Below are 21,844 nucleotides of genomic sequence, written 5' to 3' on the forward strand. Positions count from 1 at the left end.
TGACACAGGTGCTTTTTAAATTAATTAACTTCTCCATACCCTGATAAATAAATGAACACTTATGGCTATCTATGGTCGAGCAAGAAGCAGGTCTTTATGTGCCAGGATTGGTCTAAAACTCCAAATATCTAAAATAATAAGAACATGATATAGGAACCATAAAATAGCTCTGGCAGTGTGAATTGAAGGAAGAGTACTAAAAACAATTAACCAATGGTCCTACTTCCGACTACAATTTGTCTCCAGAATCTCACTCAAATTGTCAAAATATGATCTTCAAGGTTGTATGTACTCTTCACAAATTGTTAAGCACAATTCATGATAGTTGCCTGAAGTGGGTTGGGTGGACTATCATTGTTCAAATAACTATAAAAGTTGATACAATTGTCAGTCTTCAGAATCTACAATTTGCAAATCAATATCCAATTTATGTTATAAGCCGTGCCACACAAGAAATCATAGTGAAATCTGTTTTCCAGTTTTCATTTTACTTACAGTTAAAAGTATCAGAAGACCCATCATGACTCCTAACATTATATAAAGATTGTTAAGTAAACCTCCTGCCCACATAGGGCCCATTATTGTGGCAATTCCACCTATTGAACGACGCAGTCCCTGACTGAATCCTACAAAAGATAAAGAAAACATTTCAGAGCTAAACCCTGACACATAAAAGATAACCTAGACTCTAATGTCAAGACATGCACATCATTCATATTTCAATATTTCCTTACAACACAGAAGGAAGCTATTTTGGCATCTCAGATTTATGTTGGATCATAAAGCAATCCCATTACTTGTTATCAAGCCTCCTCACTTTCCCATCAATTTGCCACAGACACCTCCACTTATCTATGCCCAAAGGGCAATTTACAGTGGCAATTAACCAACCAACTTGCAAGCTTTTAGGATTGGGAGAAAACTAGATTAGCCCAGGGAAATGCAGATGGTTTGGGAAACATTTAATTGTGGGACTGAGAGTTATGAGGAGGGGAGATCCTTAATGAATATTTTGCTTCAGAATTCACCAGAGGGACCTTGATGTTTGTGAGGACAGCATAAAACAAGGCTGATATTTTGGAACATTTCAACATTAACAAAGAGCATGTGCTGGAACTTCTGAAAAACATTAGGATAGAGAAGTTCCTGAGCTAGATGGGATACTCCCATGGCAACTATGGAAAGTAAGGGAAGAAATTGCTGTGCCATTGGCAGTAATTTTTGTGTCCTCACTGGTTACAGGAGTAGTACCAGATGATTAGAGGGAAACAAATGTTATTCCTTCATTTGAGAAAGAAAGTAGAGATACCCCTGGGAATTAGAGAACAGTGGGGAAATTATTGGAGAATATCCTTAGAGACAGGAGCTATGAGCATTTACTGAAGAATTCTCTGATTAGGGATGGTCAGGATACCTTTATGAGGGATAGGTCATGCTTCACGGGCCTGATTAAATTCTGTGAATGCGTGACAAAATACATTGATGAGGTAGAGAGGTGGATGTGGCGTATGCTCATTCAGAAAGTCAGGAGGCAGGGGATCTGGTCTTTGTGATTTTTATAAATGACTTAGATGAGGAAGTGGAAGGGTTTGTCAATGAGTTTTCCGATTACATGAAAATGGGTGGAGTTGCGGTTAGTGTGGAAGGCTGTCATTGATTACAACAGGACATTGACAGGATGCAGAGCTAGGCTGAGAAGTGACAGATGGAGCTCAACATGGAAGATTAATTTTGAAGTGATAGGGTTAGTGACAGGATTCTTTACTGTGGGAAGGAATGGAGTGACACTGGGGTCCACGTTCATAGATTCTTGAAGTTGCTATGCAAGTTGATAGAGTGGCTAAAAGGGCACATAGTGTGTTGGCTTCATTATTCGGGGGACTGAGTTCAAGAGCCACAGGGTAATGTAGTAAAACCATAGTTAGACCATCCTTGCAAAATTGTGTTCAATCTAGACACCACATATATAACATATAACAATTACAGCACGGAAACAGGCCATCTCGGCCCTTCTAGTCCGTGCCAACTGCTTACTCTCACCTAGTCCTACCTACATACACTCAGCCCATAACCCTCCATTCCTTTCCTGTCCATATACCTATCCAATTTTTTTTTTATTTTTTTTTTATGACCAAATCGAACCTGCCTCTACCACTTCTACTGGAAGCTTGTTCCACACAGCTACCACTCTCTGAGTAAAGAAGTTCCCCCTCGTGTTACCCCTAAACTTTTGTCCCTTAACTCTCAATTCATGTCCTCTTGTTTGAATCTCCCCTACTCTCAATGGAAAAAGCCTATCCACATCAACTCTATCTATCCCCCTCATAATTTTAAATACCTCTATCAAGTGTCCCCCCCCCCCTTAACCTTCTATGCTCTAAAGAATAAAGACCTAACTTCTTCAACCTTTCTCTGTAACTTAGGACCTGAAACCCAGGTAACATTCTAGTAAATTTCCTCTGTACTCTCTGTACATTATAGAAAGGATGTGGAAGATTTAAAGAGTGCAAAGGAGATTTACCAAGATGTTGCCTGGATTAGAGAGTATGTCTTAAAAGGATAGGTTGATTGAAATAGGGCATTTTTCTTTGGAGCAAAGGAGAATGAGAGAGGACTTGATAGAGGCACAGATTGAGTGGATAGCCAGAGTCTTTTTCCCCCCCAGAGTGGAACTGGCAGATATAAGGGGCACAATTTTAAAATGATTGGAAGATCGGTTAGGGGGTATGTCAGAGATAAGCTTTTTACAGAGTGGAGATAGAGGTAGATATGTTAGGAACATTTAAAAGCTCTTAGAAAGCCACATGAATGACAGAAAAATGGGGGGCTATGTAGGAGGAAAGGGCTAGATTAATCTTGGAGTAGTTAAAAGGTCGGCTCAACATCCTGGTTTGAAGAATCTGTACTGAGCTGCAGTGTTTTATGCTCTATGAAATCCATGCAGCCCAGTTCAGGTTTGAACCAGGTTCACTACAACTATGAGGCTGCAGATCTACTAGACACTCCACTGTGCTGCCCAGTTAATCAACAAGCCTTTTATAATGTTAGAAATGCCATTAGGATTATGAAGTAAAACCTTTTAAAATACAGTGGATGTTGGACAAATTACAGTACAATGACAAAACTAGGTCATTAGTAGCCTAACTTGTGTTTCATTGAGGTTTTTGCAAAACTGAATTTAGATAAAGATATAGGTGATACTTTTATCTACATCTGAGAGTTAGGGTGAAGGTGGAGAGTGAGACCCACAAAGGGCTAGAGTTCAGTGTTGCATCTTCAAAAATAGAAGCAAAAATACAATCTACAGCAACACAAATCTACTATATCTAAGAATGCCATCAATGCCCCCTATACCTATAATCTCCAAGAGAAAAACTATTCCATGAGAATTACATACTTAAAGTTATTATTATAAAAGTTATATCTCATTCTTCTGAACTCTGAGTACCAGCCCAATGTACTGAACATTTCTAATAAACCATCTGTTCATTCCAGAAACACTATCAAATGCCATCTGGATATTGTAAAAACACTCCCTTTTGCTGGTTTCACTTTATTTGTCTACCTTATTGACATTCTTTGAAGCTTTAACAAGTCCAACAAACACAACTTTTCTTTCATAAAAATGTTGATTTTGCTTGATTGTACTGTGGGTTATTATATGCCCTGCTATTACTTCGCAACATTGGATTCAAGCCTTTTCTTAATGACAGATCTCATGTTACATTGACTATTGCTTCCTACTTTCTGTTTCTATTATTTGTTAAATTAAGATATTACATACAGGATTTTCCAATTCTCTGGGAGCTTTACGGAATCTAAGGATCTTAGGAAGATTACATCAACTTTTTGAAGTAGCAAATCATTTGGAATTACCAAGAAAGAATAATAGAACTGTGTTGGCTCTGTTGCCAATATTATGTGTATGCTTTATAGACATAAATTGGCCAGAAATTTATTTCTGTCCTTTTTTAAAATAATCCATTTAAATGCATGGCACTCGCTTATTCGTTATCTTACAGACAGCGACAAAGAAGTCAGCTGAAAGTACCAAGTGAAGGCAACAATAAGATCTAGGCTAGCAGCATCTAGAGCAATGCTATTCCTTAGGTGTACAGATTTAACCTTTGGTGTATCACCGTCACTGGAGCATATGACAACCATCTTCAGAAGACTCTGGATTGCTTTAAGGGGTCTTCACCAATTCTATTACCACAAAAACATCAAAAGAATGATACATGTAATGAGAAATGGCTTCCTCACACCCATCCATTCATTCATCCTGTCTACATGCTTTCAAAGCTACCAATATTTTCAAAATAAATGTTTTGACCATTGACTTTCAAAACTCAATGGATAAACAGGGAAAAAGAAAATTGTGAAATGTGACTTCCAAGGTACTCAGAGTAACATTTCCCGGTGTGCGTATCATTTAACTATTATGTTTCCTTTTCTGGTGGACAGTAGGTTTTTGAAATACAGTACCCAAGTAGCAAGACAATTCTAAATCCTTGATAACATTCAGGTGCCTTGACTATCTAACACACTTGTACCTGTTCATGAAGTTGTCAGGACACATGATAACTCTCCCCCAGCACTATTACTAATGATGGAAGTCTCATCAATTTTGGGTCTCTGATGTGATCCAAGATGGCGGTGCGACGAAGCTTGCAGCGGCCACTCCAGAACTGATTATCTGTTATTTGTGAAGTGGGGTGCCATGTGCAATCATTACCGATTGAAAACGGACGTGGAAGCACGGAGAAACATCGGGAAATTCCAGGAAGACCTTCGTCGTTGCTGCTGCTGCGAGGTCCGGGACTCTGCTGGGAAGAAGAAGCCCCCAGTCCTCGGGGTCGCGTTGCCGATGGCCGTTGGCAGGGCCGTCTTAATACGCTCGGCAGAGGATGGTGCTCGGAGAAGCTGTGCCGGAGGGGATGGTCGTCAGCTCGGAGGTTCGACAGACTCAGGTCGCTTTCGGTGTGTGCTGTGCCTGCGAGGCTGGTTTCGATGGAGCGTCCATTGTGTGCTGCGTCTGCGAAGCTGAGTCGGGCAGCGCCTTGGAAGTCCATAGCGGGGGTATTCCCTTCTGCCGCCGGCATGGGATGGCGAGTCTGCCGGGACCCTGGGGACTTGTGGAAACTGTGGTGATTTCTTTTTCAGTCCTTTAACAACTTGGACTATTTTTACTGTGCCCATAGTTTGTTTTTTTTAATCAATTATGCTATTGTTTGCACTGTTGTAACTATGTGGTTTTGTGCAGGTCTTGTAGCTTTAGTTTTTGGTCTTGTTTTTATCTGGTGGATTTGGAGCTCCTTTCCGGGGAATCCACTAGACGGTAGCGCGATATTAATACACAGCAGCCTCTCCAGACTCTGGATTGGGGATTGCCAAACGTTACGTGGATTTTCTGGTGTAGTCTGTTTCGTCATATGCTTTTGTGATATCATCCTGGGGGAATGTTGTCTCATTTTTTAACTGCATTGCATTTGTTACGTACCCCGTAACTGGGTCACTTACCAGCAAAGATAGAGAGGTCCGTTGAAGTCTGATGGTTCTATTTTTAACAGTATTTATTGATAGAAATACACAAAAATAATATCAATGCAAACACACAGATAATATACGTCGTCAATACTAAATCTAAAAGCGCGGGTTTAATAATAATCAATCAAAAATAGCTCTATCGTTGTCTAGGGGATAATGTATTGTCCGATGGAAATATAAAAGTCACTTTAGTTCAGTCAAGCTGTAGGCTGCAGCCTTTGGTTGGAGAGAAAGACGGGTTAAAACTTGTCCATTCCTTTTATGATGTCAATCCTTCGAGAGTCGTTGGGAGTTGATTTCCCCGTTGTTAGCTAAAAACCGTCCTTCCGTGGTAAAGGCCACCGATTCCGGGGCAAATGGAAACGGACGCACGTGGCCTTCCACTGGTTTTTGCTGTTACGGGATCGCTAGCGTTTCTTCTGGTGCGTCTGAGGGGCTGTTCCCCCAGACCCTCTTTTTATCCTGACTCACAGGGTCGCAGATGTCGATCAGGTTGAGATGATGCAATCCCTCCACCAACCTCCCCCTCGGTTCATTGCCTGGGGGGGGGGCTTCGATGCATCATGCAGGATGCAATACACAAGTCCGTCTCCAAGAGAATAGCCGGTATCAATGGGTCCACCTTTCGGAGGCCAGGACACATTCCAACCCTTTTGTGGATTCTGCATGTCTTTCTCTCATTTCCTGTGTCCCCTGAACTGACTTAATAGTGATCTTGCGATTCTCACAAAGGAGGGGGCTACCCCGCACCCTTCGGCCCCTCAGAGCTGTGGCACATTCGTAACACATTTGTGGTTTCTAAATGACAATAAACTGAATCTGAATCTGGAGGAGGAATCAATTGGATTATAAGAAAAATGGGGAAGTTTGCAATATGGTCAACTTTCCCTTAAATGTTCAAAATGTATCTGCCTCTACCACTACCCCTAGCACAAAAATTAGAAAGGAGTGATGGCAAATAGCTTAAAGGTCACTTCAAAAAGACAAGGTACCACTTAGATTGAGAAACAATTAAATTACAAGACATAGCCAGCTGCAACAGAAATAAACAAATGGAGAATGGAATATAGCTTGTGCAGAAGAACTTTCTTGAGAGATGCCATTTCACGACAGTGACTGACCTGAATAAACTGACTTGTTTAAGAAACTCACCATTACTGTACATGAGATATTCTTCGAATGCTTTCCCTATACAAGTCCTAATTCAGATAACAACTAAGTCCCAAGTAAAAGCCATATTCAAGGTACAAGTTTAACACACTAATTCCTTCAATAATCATCCAATCACCACCAGAATTTACAACACAAATGAATTTACATAATTTACAACACGATAATCTTAATTTCAATCAAGGCAGGTGAACAGTAGACTGTATTCCTCATTACCCTCTGTCTCTTCTTTACAGTATGCATGCAAAATAGGGACAATGAACCAGCTGGTTAGAGCTCTATTACAGAAGAATGGGAAACAAAGCTATACTCTATCAGAATCCTTACTGCAAAAGTAGTTTTTCTAATTGATTTGCTTAGAACCAGCACATCAGATAAAACCTCAGAAGTGAAACACTTTTTTGTTAATCATACCACTGCATTGCTGGCCACAATAACTAGAGTGTCTTGTCTATCTAATACACTCATGAGCATCCTTGGCATGGATGCATTTATTGCTCAGGCAGGATGGGACGGGTAGAGTCAGTAGTTTTTTTTTGAACGACTATAGCCTTGATGCTGGTTTTAGTACATTGAAGGTAGGAATTCCAGGATGTGGATGCAGTGAGAAGGACTGAAGTACACTATATCTAAGTTGGGATGACTCTTAGGTTTCAAACCACAATGTTTCCACAACATGGCTAGTATGCTCTTCACTCTTGAAGAAATTGCAGGAAAGGGAGTGACTACTGGCGTGGACCTGGTGAATTATTGCAGCACTTGGGAGGTACTATGAGAATTTTGTGTTTGGTGGCATAGTGTTAAACAAATTATATTGAATGTTATCAGAATTCATTTGAGTTGCAGGTGCCACCAACTAAGTAAACAGAAATCTTCCTTTTCAAGTAACTTCTGACTTGAGGTCTATAGATTTGGGAAAGGCTTCCAAGTGTCTGAGTGATTCACTTAACAAGTAGAAACGTAGAAAAAAAATGAACAGGAGTAGGCCATTCAGACTTTAAACCTGCTCCACTTTTCCATATAATCATGGCTGATCATACAAATTTAGTATCCTATTCCTCCCAATATCCTTTGATCTTATCAGTATTAAGAACTATATCTAATTCTTAACTGAATACAGTGGCATACAAAAATTTGGGCACCCCTGGTCAAAATTTCTGTTACTGTGCTTAGTTAAGTTTGTAGAAGATGAACTGATCTCCAAAAGTCAAAGTTAAAGATGAAACATTCTTTTCAACATTTTAAGCAAGATTAGTGTATAATTTTTGTTTTGTACAATTTTAGAGTGAAAAAAAGGAAAGGAGCACCATGCAAAAATTTGGGCACCCCAAGAGATTTGATAACTTTTACCAAGGTCTCAGACCTTAATTAGCTTGTTAGAGCTATGGCTTGTTCGCAGTCATCGTTAGGAAAGGCCAGGTGATGCAAATTACAAAGCCTTATAAATACCGACACCTCAAACCTTGTCCCAACAATCAGCGGCCATGGTCTCCTCTAAGCAGCTGCCTAGCACTCCGAAAATTAAAATAAATGATGCCAACAAAGCGGAAGACTATAAGAAGATAGCAAACCATTTTCAGGTTGCCGTTTCCTCAGTTCGTAATGTAGTTAACAAGTGGCAGTTAACAGGAATGGTGGAGGTCAAGCTGAGGTCTGGAAGACCAAGAAAACTTTCTGAGAGAACTGTTCGTAGGATTGCTAGAAAGGCAAATCAAAACCCTCGTTCCCGTTTGACTGCAAAAGACGTTCAGGAAGATTTAGCAGACTCTGGAGTGGTGGTGCACAGTTCTACTGTGCAGCAACACCTGCATAAATATGACCTTCATGGAAGAGTCATCAGAAGAAAACCTTTCCTGCATCCTCACCACAAAATTCAGCGTCAGAAGTTTGCAAAGGAACAAGCCTGATGCATTTTGGAAACCAGCCCTGTGGACTGATGAAGTTAAAATAGAACTTTTTGGCCACAATGAACAAAGGTATGTTTGGAGAAAAAAGGGTTCAGAATTTCATGAAAAGAACACCTCTCCAACTCTCCAACACCTCTCCAACTTTGCTATCTTCTTAAGCACGGGGGTGGATCGACCATGCTTTAGGCTTGTGTTGCAGCCAGTGGCACGTGGAACATTTCACTGGTAAAAGGAAGAATGAATTCAGTTAAATACCAGCAAATTCTGGAAGCAAACATCACACCATCTGTAAAAAAGCTGAAGGTGAAAAGAGGACGTCTTCTACAACAGGATAATGATCTTAAACACACCTCAAAATCCATAATGAACTACCTCAAGAGGTGCAAGCTGAAGGTTTTGTCATGGCCCTCAGTCCCCCGACCTATATACATCATCAAAAATCTGTGGATAGACCTCAAAAGAGCAGTGCATGCAAGACGGCCCAAGAATCCCACAGAACTAGAAGCTTTTTGCAAGGAAAAATGGGTGAAAATCCCCCAAACAAGAATTGAAAGACTCTTAGCTGAGTACAGAAAGCGTTTACAAGCTGTGATAGTTGCCAAAGGGGGTGCTACTAAGTACTGACCATGCAAGGTGCCTAAACTTCTGCTTCGGGCCCTTCTCCTTTCTTTGTTATTTTGTAACTGTAAAAAATGGAAATACAAAAGTAATCTTGCTTAAAATATTAAAGAAATGTATCATCTTTAACTTTATGCCTTTTGGAAATCAGGTCATCTTTTACTTACTTAGCTATTCACAGTAAGAGAAATTTTGACCAGGGGTGCCCAAACTTTTGCATTCGACTGTATAGACTGTACTGTTTAATGTTTGTCCTCAACTGCCTTTTGTGGGAGAGGATTACACGGTTTCCCCATTCTATGGGAAAGGAAATTTCTCTCATTTCTTTCTTTAGGCTCTGGATATACTTGTGATGAGAAACATCCTTATTGCATCTGATCTGTCAAAGTCTATTATGATTTCATAACTTTCATTGAGGTCTCCTCTCATTTCATATCAGGCTCATCATTTCAAACATCAGTCTTGTGAACTTTGAGTGGATTCTCTCCATTGTAAGAATATCCTTCCTCAGATAACAAGAGCAAATCTGCACAGTATTCTCAAAATGTGGTCTCATAAAACCTGAACATTTGCAGTAAAACAGACTTGTTCTGCAGTTAAATCCTCTTGCTATGAAGACCATGGTATCACTTGGTGATTTAACTACTTGCTGCACCTGCATATATACTTCACCCTAGATCCTGCATTTTAGTATAGCTGATTCCATTAAGCTTTAGGCTAATTTTAAATTTTATTTATTTATCAGTACGAGTACCATTGGGAAAGCCTATCCATAATTGTCAGTGAGAAGGCAGTGATCAGCAACTTTCCTGTGAAAGTACTCCTTTTTCTTTTTACCTATGATAAGGGAACATGATATATTTCCAGACTAGAATGGTGTACAAGTTAGAAATGGTGCAACAAACATGGAGGGTGGGGGGCAGGGTGGTTGAGCGAATAACTGTAGCTCATTTTGAACACAATTTATATTGTAGACGCTTTACACTGGAAGTGAAAATCTTTGCTATTGTGAATGAAGTGATTTGTCCTGTTTGGTGTAACGTTCAAGTGTTGCAAGAACAATTCTTTGAAACAACTGAAGAATATTCCCTCGTGTTCCTGACTTGTGCCTTGTGGATAGTTGAAATTCTTTGGATAATCAGGAGCCAAGTCACATACTGCAGCGTATCAATACAAATCAAGTTTAATTATCATTCAAGCCATACATAGATATAGCTGAACAAGACAGCGTTTCTCTGGGGCCAAGGTGCAAAACATCCAAAATAGCAAGCAAACATTCCAAAATAGCGAGCAACATAATTCAAAATATCAAGCAGAGAAGCATATTTGCTCAAAAAGAAAAACACATATAGTCCAAGACCTGAGTGACAATGTCAAGCAACTGACAGTAAGTAGTCTCCCAATGGTGTAATTCAGCCTATCATTCCACTGTTCAAGTATAGGAGGGCAGTACCGACAGGAGAGGCCAGTCCCCAGCCAAGTTCAACCACGCTGTAGTGTTTCTGCTTCTCTCAGCTGGTCTGCAGCAGCAGGCAAGCCCTAAGCTTGAGGTCAGCTGTCAACAGTTTTGGGCCTGTTATCTCAGTAAAGATGTATTGTCATTGGAGAGTCCAAAGGAGGTTTACAAGGATGATTCTGGGAATTAACATATGAGGGGTGTTTGGCAGCCTCGGGATTACTCACTGGAATTTAGAAGAATGTGTGGGGATCTCATTGAAACCTACCAAATGTTGAAAGGATTAGATAAGGTGGACCTGGACAGGCTGTTTCCTATGGTGGAGGTATCCAGAACCAGAAAGCACAGCCTCAAAATTGAGAGATGACCTTTTCAAACAGAAGAGGAATTCTTTTAGCCAAGGAGTGGTGAATCTGTGGAATGCTCTGTCATAGACCGTAGTGGAGACTCAATGGGTGAAATGGTCTAATTCTGCTCCTATATCTTACAGCTTAGTTCTCACCACAACGGAGGATATTCAGTTCCTGTGTTAACTGACCCTCCACCAGACAAGGGTAACAGGCCTGTGGCAACTTACATTATCACTATCCAACACAGACTGCGATCACAAGTGAAATCTCTTGTACTGCAACAACTGAGATGATCCCGAGTAGTCGGCAGCACAGTGTGCAGCCAGGTCAGCTTCACTGTACCCAAACTGGCTATTCCAATTCATTAGCAGGCTTCTCCCACATCTCGGCCAACCCCATTGACATCTTGACCAGCTCCACTGTCAACACCTGTCCAGCTACACTGATCAACAAGCAGCTCACAGACAGAGAGCCCTGCAGGACCAGATGTTCTTGGAGTAGAATTGTATTTGGATCGTAAAAGACAAATTTTACAAAGAATAAAGCAGCTTTGGTTGGCCCTCGAGAGACTGCTGTGCTCGCATGTGCCACCATCTCTGCCTGTTCTTGTAGCCACACCATTTACAGGCTAATCAGGTTTTGGTTTATGATGACACATGATGTCAATGACATGAAACCAGCAATATTAACACTACTGAATAGCAAAAGCATGTGATTAGATTCCCATTTTGTTGGAGACCGCTATTGCCTGGGACTTCTGTAACACGAGCATAACAGCCCTTTTGGAAGTATCGCTTGAAGTTCTGATCTTTGATGGGGTAGACATGAAATTCTGTGGTCGCAATAGACACCCGGATGGTACGTTTTCTCCTTGGTACCAGGGTTAGGGAGTCTCAGATCTGGTCCACAGCATTCCACAGCTCACACCTGAGTGTGGGCACACAGAAGTCTTGGTACATATTGGCATCAATGACAAAGATAGGAAAAGGGACAAGGTTCTGAAGAGAGAATTTAGGGAACTCGGTAGAAAGCTCAAAAGCAAGATCTCCAGGGTAGTAATCTCTGGATTGCTGCCTATGCAAGTGAGGGCAAGCATAGGATGACTTGGCAGATGAATGCATGGTTGAGGAACTGGTGCGGGGGCAGGGTTTTAGATATCTGGATCATTAGGAGCTCTTCTAGGGAAGGTACGACCTGTACAAAAAGTGATGGGTAACAATACCCTCGCAGGCAGGTTCGCTAGAATTGTTGGGGAGGGTTTAAACTAATTTGGCAAGGGGAAGAGGAAACTGGGTAATAGGGCTGAAGATGGGGCAATTGGAATACAACTAGATGCAGTGTGCTGTGAAACTGTCAGGTAGGACAGGCAGATGAAGGGCAAAATTACAGTCAGCAGAATGAGTTGGAGTGAAACTGGAACTATCGATAAGTGTGATTACTGAAGGTATTTTATTTGAATGCAGGCAGTGTACAGAATATGGTATCACTGAGTCATGGCTGAAAGAAGGTCATAGTTGGGAGTTTAACATCCAAGGACAAGCAGTTAGGCAGAGGGGGTGGTGTGTTTGTTCATCTATCAAATCCTTATAAAGAGGTTATATAGGCTCTGAAGTTGTTGAATCATTGTGGGAAGAGCAAAGGAACTACGAGGGTTAAAAAGACCATGATGAGAGTTACATACAGGCTTCCAAACAGTAACCAGGATGTGGGCTACAAATGGCAATGAGAGGTAGAAAATATATGTCATAAGGGCAATGCCACAATAGTCATGGGGGATTTCAATAATTGGGAAAATCAAGTCGTTGCTGATTTTAGATCTTAAGAGACTAAAGTAGTAGAATGCCTGTGAGATAGTTTTTTTAGGCCTTTAGATAGCCTTTGCCCACAAGGGAAAAGGCTATTCTGGACTGGGTGTCATGTAATGAAGCAGATTTGATTAGGGCGTTTAAGGTAAAGCGACCCTTAGGAGACAGTGATCATAATATGACAGAATTACGAGGAACATTTGATGGCTCTGGGTCTGTACTGGCTGGAATTCAGAAGGATGAGGGGAGAACTCAGTGAAACCTTTCAAATATTAAAAGGCCTAGACAAATTAGATGCGGAAAGGATTGTTTCCTATGGTGGGAGAGTCTAGGACTAGAGGGAATAGCCTCAGGATAGAGGGTCGCCCTTTCAAAACAGAGATGTGGAGAATTTTCTTTAGCCAAAGGGTGGTGAACTTGTTGCCACGAGCAGCTGTGCAGGCCAGGTCATTGGGTATATTTAAGGCAGAGATTGATAGGTCCTTGATTGGACCTAGCATCAAAGGTTATGGGGAGAAGGCCAGGAACTGGGGTTGAGGAAAAGATAGAAAAAAAAGGATCAACCATGATTGAATGGCAGAGTAGACTCGATGACCAGAAGACCTAATTCTGCTCTTATGTCTTATGGTCTTAATTCACCTTCCAATTTGAGAGTGAGGAGCTAAAGTCAGACGAATCAGCGTTACAGTGGAGTAAAAGGAAATAGAGGAATGAGAGAGCAGCCGGCCAAAGTTAATTGAGAGGCCACTCTAGCAGGGATGACAGCACCTGCATCTTTCAAGAATCAATAGATTCTGACATGGTTCTGGAGGACTGGAAAATTGCAACCGTCACTCTACTCTTTAAAAAGGGAGGGAGGCAGAAGAAACAAAATCATAGGCCAGTTAGCCTAACCACAGTGGTTGGGGAAAATGTTGGACTTGATTGTTAAGGATGAGATTTTGCAGTACTTGGAGGCAGATAATCAAATGCCCAAGTCAACATGGATTCCTTAAAATAAAATCTTGCCTGACAAATCTATTGGAAACCTTTGAGGAAATAACAAGCAGGACAGATAAAGGAGAGTAATTGAAGAGTGTGTACTTGGATTTTTTTTTCCCTTTGACAAAGTGCCACACCAGGCCGCTTAGCAAGATAAGAGCCAAATATAATGCTGTATACATACTAACATGGATGGAGCAATGGTTGACTGGCAGGGAGGCAAAGAGTGGGAATAATGCAGTCTATTCTGATTGGCTGCCACTGACTAGTGGTGTTACGCTGGGGTCAGTGCTGGGACCACCTCTTTTTAAGCAGTATGTCAATGATTTGGATGACAGAATTGATAGCTTTGTTGCCAAGTTTGCATATGATACCATAAGACCATAAGATATAGGAGCAGAATTGGGCCATGTGGCCCAACAAGTTGCTCTGCCATTTCATCATGGCTCATCCAATTTTTCCTCAGCCCCAATCTCCTCTTTTCTCCCAATATCCCTTCGTGCCCTGACCAAACAAGAATCTATCAAGTTCTGCCTTGAGTATACATAAAGACTTGGCCTCCACAGCTGCCTGTGGCAAAGAATTCCATAGATTCAGCACTGAAGACATTCCTCCTCATCTTCGTTCTAATGCCCCCCTATACTGAGACTTCCTCTCTGGTCCTAGACTCTCCCACCATAGGAAACATCTTCACATCAACTCTTATCAGGCATTTCACCATTTGATAGGTTTCAATAAAGTCACTCCTCATTCTTCTGAATTCTCATGATACAGGCCCAGAGACATCAAGCGCTCTTCATATGACAAGCTATTCAATCCTGGAATAATTTTCATGAACCTTCTTTGAACCCTCTCCAGCTTCAACCCATCCTTTCTAAGATAAGGGACCCAAACCTGATCACAATACTCCAAATGAGGCCTCACCAGTGCTTTATGAAGTTTCAACATTACATCATTGCTTTTATATTCTAGTTCTTTTGAAATGAATGCAAACATTGCATTTGCCTTTCTCAACAGACTCAACCTACAAATTAACCTTCAGGAAATCCTGCATAAGGACTTCCAAGTCCTTTGCACATCAGTTTTTAGTATTTTACCTTCATTTAGAAAATAGTCAACCCATTCATTTCTTCTACCAAAGTGCATGACCATACACTTCCCAAAACTGTATTCCATCTGCCACTTCTTTGCCAATTCTCCCAAGTCCTTCTATAACCTCTCTACTTCCTCAAAACTACCTGGCCCCCACCTACCTTCATATTGTCTGCAAACTTTGCAACAAAGCCATGAATTCCATCATCCAAATAACATAAACAGATAACATAAAAAGAATCTGCCCCAGCACAGACTGCTGTTGAACACCAGTAGTCACTGGCAGCCAGTCAGAAAAGGCTCACTTTATCCCAGCTCTTTGTCTGCTACCAGTCAACCACTGCTTCATCCATGCTAGAATCTTTCCTGCAATAGCATGGGTTCGTAGCTTGTTAAACAGCCTCATGTGGAATCTTGTCAAAGGCCTTCTGAAAATCCAAATACACAACATCAACCAATTCTTCTTTGTTTATCCTGCTTGTTATTTCCTCAAAGAATTCCAAGATTTGTCAGGCAAAATTTTCCCTTGGGGAAACAATGCTGACTACGGCTTATTTTTATCACATGCCTCCAAATACCGAGACCTTATCCTTAATAATCAACTCCACCATCTTTCCAACCACCAACTGGCCTATAGATTCCATTCTTCTGCTTTTCTCCTTTCTTGAAGAGTGGAACATTTGCAATTTTCCAGTCTTCCGGAACCATTTAAGAATCTAGTGATTCTTGCAAGATCAGTACTAATACCTCCATGATCTCTTCAGCTACCTGTTTCAGAACTCTGGGGTGTACACTATCTGGTCCAGTGCCTTGTGTATCTACCTTCACACTTCTCATTTTCTCAAGAACCTTCTCTCTAGTTATGGTTACACTTCATGTCCTGACACCTGGAATTTCCACCATACTGCTAGTATCTTCCACAGTTAAGGCTGATGCAAAATATTTTGCCAGTATGTCTGCTATTTTGTTGTCCTCCATTACCAGCCCTCCAGTATCATTTCCAGTGGTCTGAAATCCACTCTTGGCTCTCTTTTACACTTTATGTATCTGAAGAAACTAGTGATATCCTCTTTAACATTATTGGCTAGCACACTTTCATATTCCATGTTTACCTTCTCTGACTTTTTAGTTGCCTTCTGTTGGTTTTTAAGAGCTTCCCAATCTTCTAACTTCCCACTAATTTGTGCTTTATTATATGTCCTCTCTCCTATTTTGGCTTTGACTCCTCTAGTTAGCCACGGTTGTGTCATCTTTCCTTTAGAATATTTCTTACTCTTTGGGATGTAAATATCCTCTGCCTTTTGAAATGCTACCAGAAATTGCAGCCAATGCTGCTCTGCCATCATCCCTACCAGTGTTCTTTTCCAATCAATTCTGGCCAACAGATTCTCCTCTCTACATATTTCCTGTTTATAAACCAGCTACTTCATCTTCAACACTATCATCTGCCTTTCCTACAATACTTCTTGCAATTAAACATAGGCAGCTCAGGACACTAGTTGCACCATGCTCAACCTTTTGATTCCCAACTTTATCTGAGGTCTTACCAAGATCTGCATCCACAACCTCTCCACCAATTATCCTGGCACTATAATTCCCATCGCCTTGCCACTCTAATTTTAAACCCCACCATGCAGCATTGACAAACCTTTCCGCTAGAATTAGTCCTCTTCAGTTCAGGTGCAAACTGTCCCATCTATACAGGTCCTTCCTTCCCTGGAAGAGAGCCCAATGATCCAAAAATCTTATGCCCTACCTCCTACACCAACTCATTAGCCACATATTAAACTGTATAATCTTTTTAGTTCTGGCCTTACTAGCATGTGGCATGCATAGCTATCCAGAGATCACAACCCTGCAGGTCCGGCCCTTTAACTTAGCACTTAACTCACTTTACTCCCTAAACAGAAATTCATCACTGGTCCTTCCTACATGGACCACGACTTCTGGCTGTCACGCTCCCACTTCATACTGCTAAAGAATCAATACAAGATATCCCAGACCCTGGCATCCAGGAGAAAAAGTACCATCTGAGAATCTCATTCTCACCCACAGATCCTCCTATCCATTCCCCTTACTAATGAAATCCCTATCACCATAGTGTGCCTCTTTACCCCCCTTCCTTTCTGAGTCACAGAGGCAGACTCAGTGCCAGAGATCTGACCACTATGACTTTCCTCAGTTAGGTCATTTCCCCCACACCAACAGTATCCAAAGTGATATATCTGTTGTTGAGGAAGATGCAAAGATAGTGGGGAAGAACAGGTTGTGTTGAAGAAGCAGGGAGGCTCTCAGAAGGAATTAGGAGAATGTGCAAAGAAGAGGCAGATGTGAAGTGCAAGGTCATGTATGAAGAAATAAAATCTATTTTCTAAACGGCGATACATTCAAAATCCAAAGTGCAAACAGATTTTGCAGTCATTTGCAAGATTCCCTCAAGGTTAACTTGCAGGTTGAGTCAGTGGTGAAAAAGGCAAATGCAATGTTAGCATTCATTTCAAGAGAACTAAAATATAAAAAAGGGTGTAATGCTGAGGCTTTATAAGACACTGGTGAGGCCTCACCTGGAGTACTGTGAGCAGATTTAGGCCCCTTATCTAAGAAAGGATGTGCTGACATTGGAGAGGATTCAAAGGAAGTTCACAAAATGATTCTAGTATTGAATGGCTTTTCATACGCAGAACGATTGATGGTTCTGAGCCTGTACTTGCTGGAACAGAAATGGGGTGGGGGGGGGGGGGGTGATCTCATTGAAGCCTATGAATGTTGAAAGGTCTAGATAGAACAGATGTGGAGAACATGTTACTTCTAGTGGGGAAGTCTAGGGCATAAAGGCACAACCTCACGATAGAGGCACATCCATTTAGAACCAAGATGAGGAGAAATTTCTTCGACCAGCCAGCGGGTGGTGAATCTGTGGAATTTGTTGCCACAGGCAGCTGTGGAGGCCAGGTGTTATGAGTGATGAACAGTTCTGATGGACAATGGGGTGCAGAGTTACCCATCTCCCCTCCCTGCGAATCACGAACCATTACTGTTGCTATGCTGCTCATGAGAGAGAGAGAGAGAGATGAAAAACATGCAAGAACATCTGCTACAGATAAGAGAGGGGAAAGAGACTTGTTGATTTACTGTATTATGACTTCTGCAAGGGTTATTTATCTTCTACCATTTTGCCCATTAACATTCCTCAGTGGACTGCATGAGTGGGCTGGTTTGATGGACACAGTCATTCAAAATTGATTGATAGCTGAGACCCCGTGAGTCGGGATAAAAGACAGGTCTGGAGAGACACCCTTCAAACACACCAGGAGACACACCAGTGGACACTGAGTGTTGGAACCCACAGGAAAGGTGGGGGCATTGGAGACCGAACCAGGAGATCGGTCAGTTAAACTCAGTGTTACAGCAGGGCCGGTGGGGACTTGTGTGTGTGTCCACTCATGCCAGAGTGACGAGTCCACCACAGAAGAACGGTCTAGCTGAATGACAGAGGGGTCATAACTGAATGGCCACAACGACACGACGGATTAAGAAAGGAGTAAAAGGTTTGCCTGCCGTAACAGTTGCTGTTACATCTCGCTCGCTCTCTTTCTCTCTCTCTCTCCCCCCACAATGGTTACAAAACAACCATATCTACCTCAGCACTCATGAACTGAACTTTATACTTTTCTATGACAATTCATTTACCCCAAGACATCGATAGAGCTTGTTTATTATTGCTTACTATTGTTCTTACACTTTCAGGTTTATTATTGCTAACTTGTGTTATCTATATATTTGCATTATTGGTATTGATTTGCTTATTTTACTAATAAACACCTTTGAATATAGTACCACCAGACTCCAACGGATTCTTCTTTCTCTGCTGGTCAGACACCCAGTTACGGGATACGTAATACAGGTCATCGGGTGTATTTAAGGCAGAGGTTCATAAGTTCTTGATTAGTCAGGGCGTGATAGGCTTCAAGGGTGAAGACAGAGAATGGGGTTGAGAGAGAAATGTTTCAGCCATGATCAAATAGCAGAGCAGACTAAGTGGTCCAAATGGCTTAATTCTGCTCCAATGTCTTGGGCTGTGATATGCAAGCAAAGACAGTTTTATTCACCAGGGATTTGCTAACAGAATTGCACTATAATCAATAAATATTTCACTTCTGACTTTATGATGCAAAAAAAAGTCACTGATAAATCACCTGAAGATGATTGGGCTTTGGATATTCCATGATGAACTCCTATGGTGATGCCCTGGGGCTGGGATAATTGACCTTAATAAACTGCTGTCTCATATGCTATAGATCCATGTTCAATCCTGACCATGGCCGGTCTCTGTGTAGTGTGGCTTTCCTCAGTGTTTAAATTTTGTCCCATATCCCAAAGTCATGCAGGTCAGTATGTTAATTGGTCACTGAAAGTTATCTATAATATGCATACGAATTGTATAAATCTGGAGCAGATTTTGATGAGAATGTGAGGAGAATAAAAAATGGATAAATACAGGATTAGTATAAATGGGTGGGTAATGATCAATGCAGACTTGGGGAGCCAAAGGGCAGGTTTCTGTGCTGTTTTTCCATATGACTCTGAACTATTCCATCCTTCTCTGTGTGAGGTACGACTCCATCTAATGCAGCATTTTTGCCTTGACATACATTGACTTGAGTGTAAGATGATATCCAGGAGCACCAGTCAATGCACATCAACAGCAGGTGATGAATGTATTGTTACTGTCACTGAAATTTAAGATGATGTCACTTAGCTTCCTCTCCGTTATGAAGATCATAATTTGTAAATTATATATCTCAAATGCTATTTGCTTCATAACATATTGGACCTAATTATTATAATGATTGAAATAAAAGGTATGTGAAAATGGCAATGTTGCAATGGTCATGGGGAATTTCAAGATGCAGGTAGATTGGGAAATCATGATGGTGCTGGATCCCAAGACATGGAATTTGTAGAATGCCTACGAGATGACTTTTTAGAGCAGCTTATGGTTGAACCCACTAGGGAAAAGGCAATTCTCAACCGGGCATTGTGTAATGAACCAGATTTGACAGGGAGCACAAGGTAAAGGAATGCTTAGGAGGTGGTGATCATATTATGATAGACTTCAACCTGCAACTTGAGAAGGAAAGCCAAAGTCAGATTTATCAGTATTACAATGGAGTAAAGGCAGACAGAAGAGAGAGTAGTTGATTGGAAGGGATTACTAGCAGGGATGATGATAGAACAGCAATGGCTGGACTTTCTGGGAGCAATTTGGATGGTGCAGGATCAATACAACCCAAAGATAAAGACGTATTCTAAAGAAACAATGATGCAACAATGGCTGACACAGGAAGTCAAAGACAGCACATTAGCAAAAATGAGGGTATACAATAGAACAACAATTATTGGGAAGTAAGAGGATTGGGAAACTTTTGAAAACCAACAGAAGACAACTAAAAAATCATAAGTAGTATGGTTGCATAAAGATTAAATAGGAAGGTAAGCTAGTCAATAATATCTGAGGATACCAAAGGTTTCTTTCAGATATATAAAGAATAATGAAGAGATGAAAGTAGATATCCAACTGCTGGAGATGTAATAGTAGGGGACAAGGAAATGGCGGATGAACTGAAGTATTTGCATCAGTCTTTACTGTGGAAGTTCTGACAGTGTCAGGGGACAGAAGTGTATGCAGTTGCTATCACAAGGGAGCCGGTGCTTGGGAGCTGAAAGGTCTTTTGGTAGACAAGTCACCCAGACCAGATGGACTACACCCCAGCTTTATTACTAAGTTTGTGGATGATACTAGCAGAGGAACCAGGGAGGCTGCAGAAGGACTTAGACTGATTAGGAGAACAGACATAGAAGTGGCTGATGGAATAGTGTTGGGAAGTGTATGGTCATGCACATTGGTAGAAGGAATAATAGCACAGACTATTTTCTAAGCGGGAAGAAAATTTAAAAATCCAAGGTACAAAGGTACAAAGGGACTTGGGAGTCCTCATACAGGATTCCCTCAAGATTACCTTGCAGGTTGAGTCAGTGGTGAGGAAGGCAAATACAATATTAGCATCCATATCAATATGACTAGATATAAAAGTAAGGGGGTGATGTTGAGGCTTTACAAGTACTGGTGAGGCCTCACTTGGAGTACTGAGAGCAGTTCTGAGTCCCTTATACAAGAAGTGCTGACATTAGGAGGAGCATCACCAGAATGATCCCGGGAATGAAAAGATTAACATTCGTGAAGTATTTTAAGACTCTGGGCCTGTACTCAGAGAGTTTAGAAGAATATGGGGATCTCATTAAAGCCTATCAAATATTGAAAGGCCTAGATAGAATGGATGTGGAGAGGATGTTTCCTTTAGTGATAGAGTCTATAACCAGATGACACAGCCTCAGAATCGAGAGATGTTGAATTAGAACAGAGCTGAGGAAGAATTTCTTTAACCAGAGGGTAGTGAATCTGTGGCATTCATTGCACAGATGCTGTGGAGGCCAAGTCACTGGATATATTTAAAGTGGAGTTTGATTAGCTTGGGATTAGTCAGGGCATGACAGATTACAGGGAGAAAGCAGGTGAAAGAGGTTGAGAGGAATAATGAATCAGGCATGATAGAATGACAGAGCAGACTCAAGGGGCTGAATGGCCTATTCTGCTCTATATATGCTCTTATATTATTAGAAGAGCTGGAAATGATAATGATCACACTAGGATCATATATGAACAATTCTGGATATTCCTCTATCAGGCACAACATACTCTGCATTTATTTATTGTCATAGAGTTACATAGCATGGAACCTTCCCCTTCAGCCCATCACACCTACACTGACCATCATCCCCATCTATCCCATTGGCCAGCATATCCCTCTAGCCCTATTCAATTATCTGTCCACCAACTCCTCTAGACGTTTACTTCAA

General features: G+C 41.3%; 1 protein-coding gene across 3 annotated transcripts in view; it reads right to left on the bottom strand.

The window, feature by feature from the left end:
- LOC140725550 (major facilitator superfamily domain-containing protein 8-like) overlaps positions 1 to 21,844 on the bottom strand; it is an 86,807-nt gene that overhangs the window by 12,301 nt on the left and 52,662 nt on the right. For all 3 annotated transcript variants that reach the window (XM_073041155.1, XM_073041156.1, XM_073041157.1), the window contains one exon: positions 496 to 626. In XM_073041155.1, the coding sequence (XP_072897256.1) occupies positions 496 to 626 (131 nt within the window). The remainder of the gene's footprint in view (positions 1 to 495; positions 627 to 21,844) is intronic.

This window comes from Hemitrygon akajei, chromosome 3, assembly GCF_048418815.1.
Source record: "Hemitrygon akajei chromosome 3, sHemAka1.3, whole genome shotgun sequence".
In the NCBI taxonomy this organism is placed as follows: Eukaryota; Metazoa; Chordata; class Chondrichthyes; order Myliobatiformes; family Dasyatidae; genus Hemitrygon; species Hemitrygon akajei.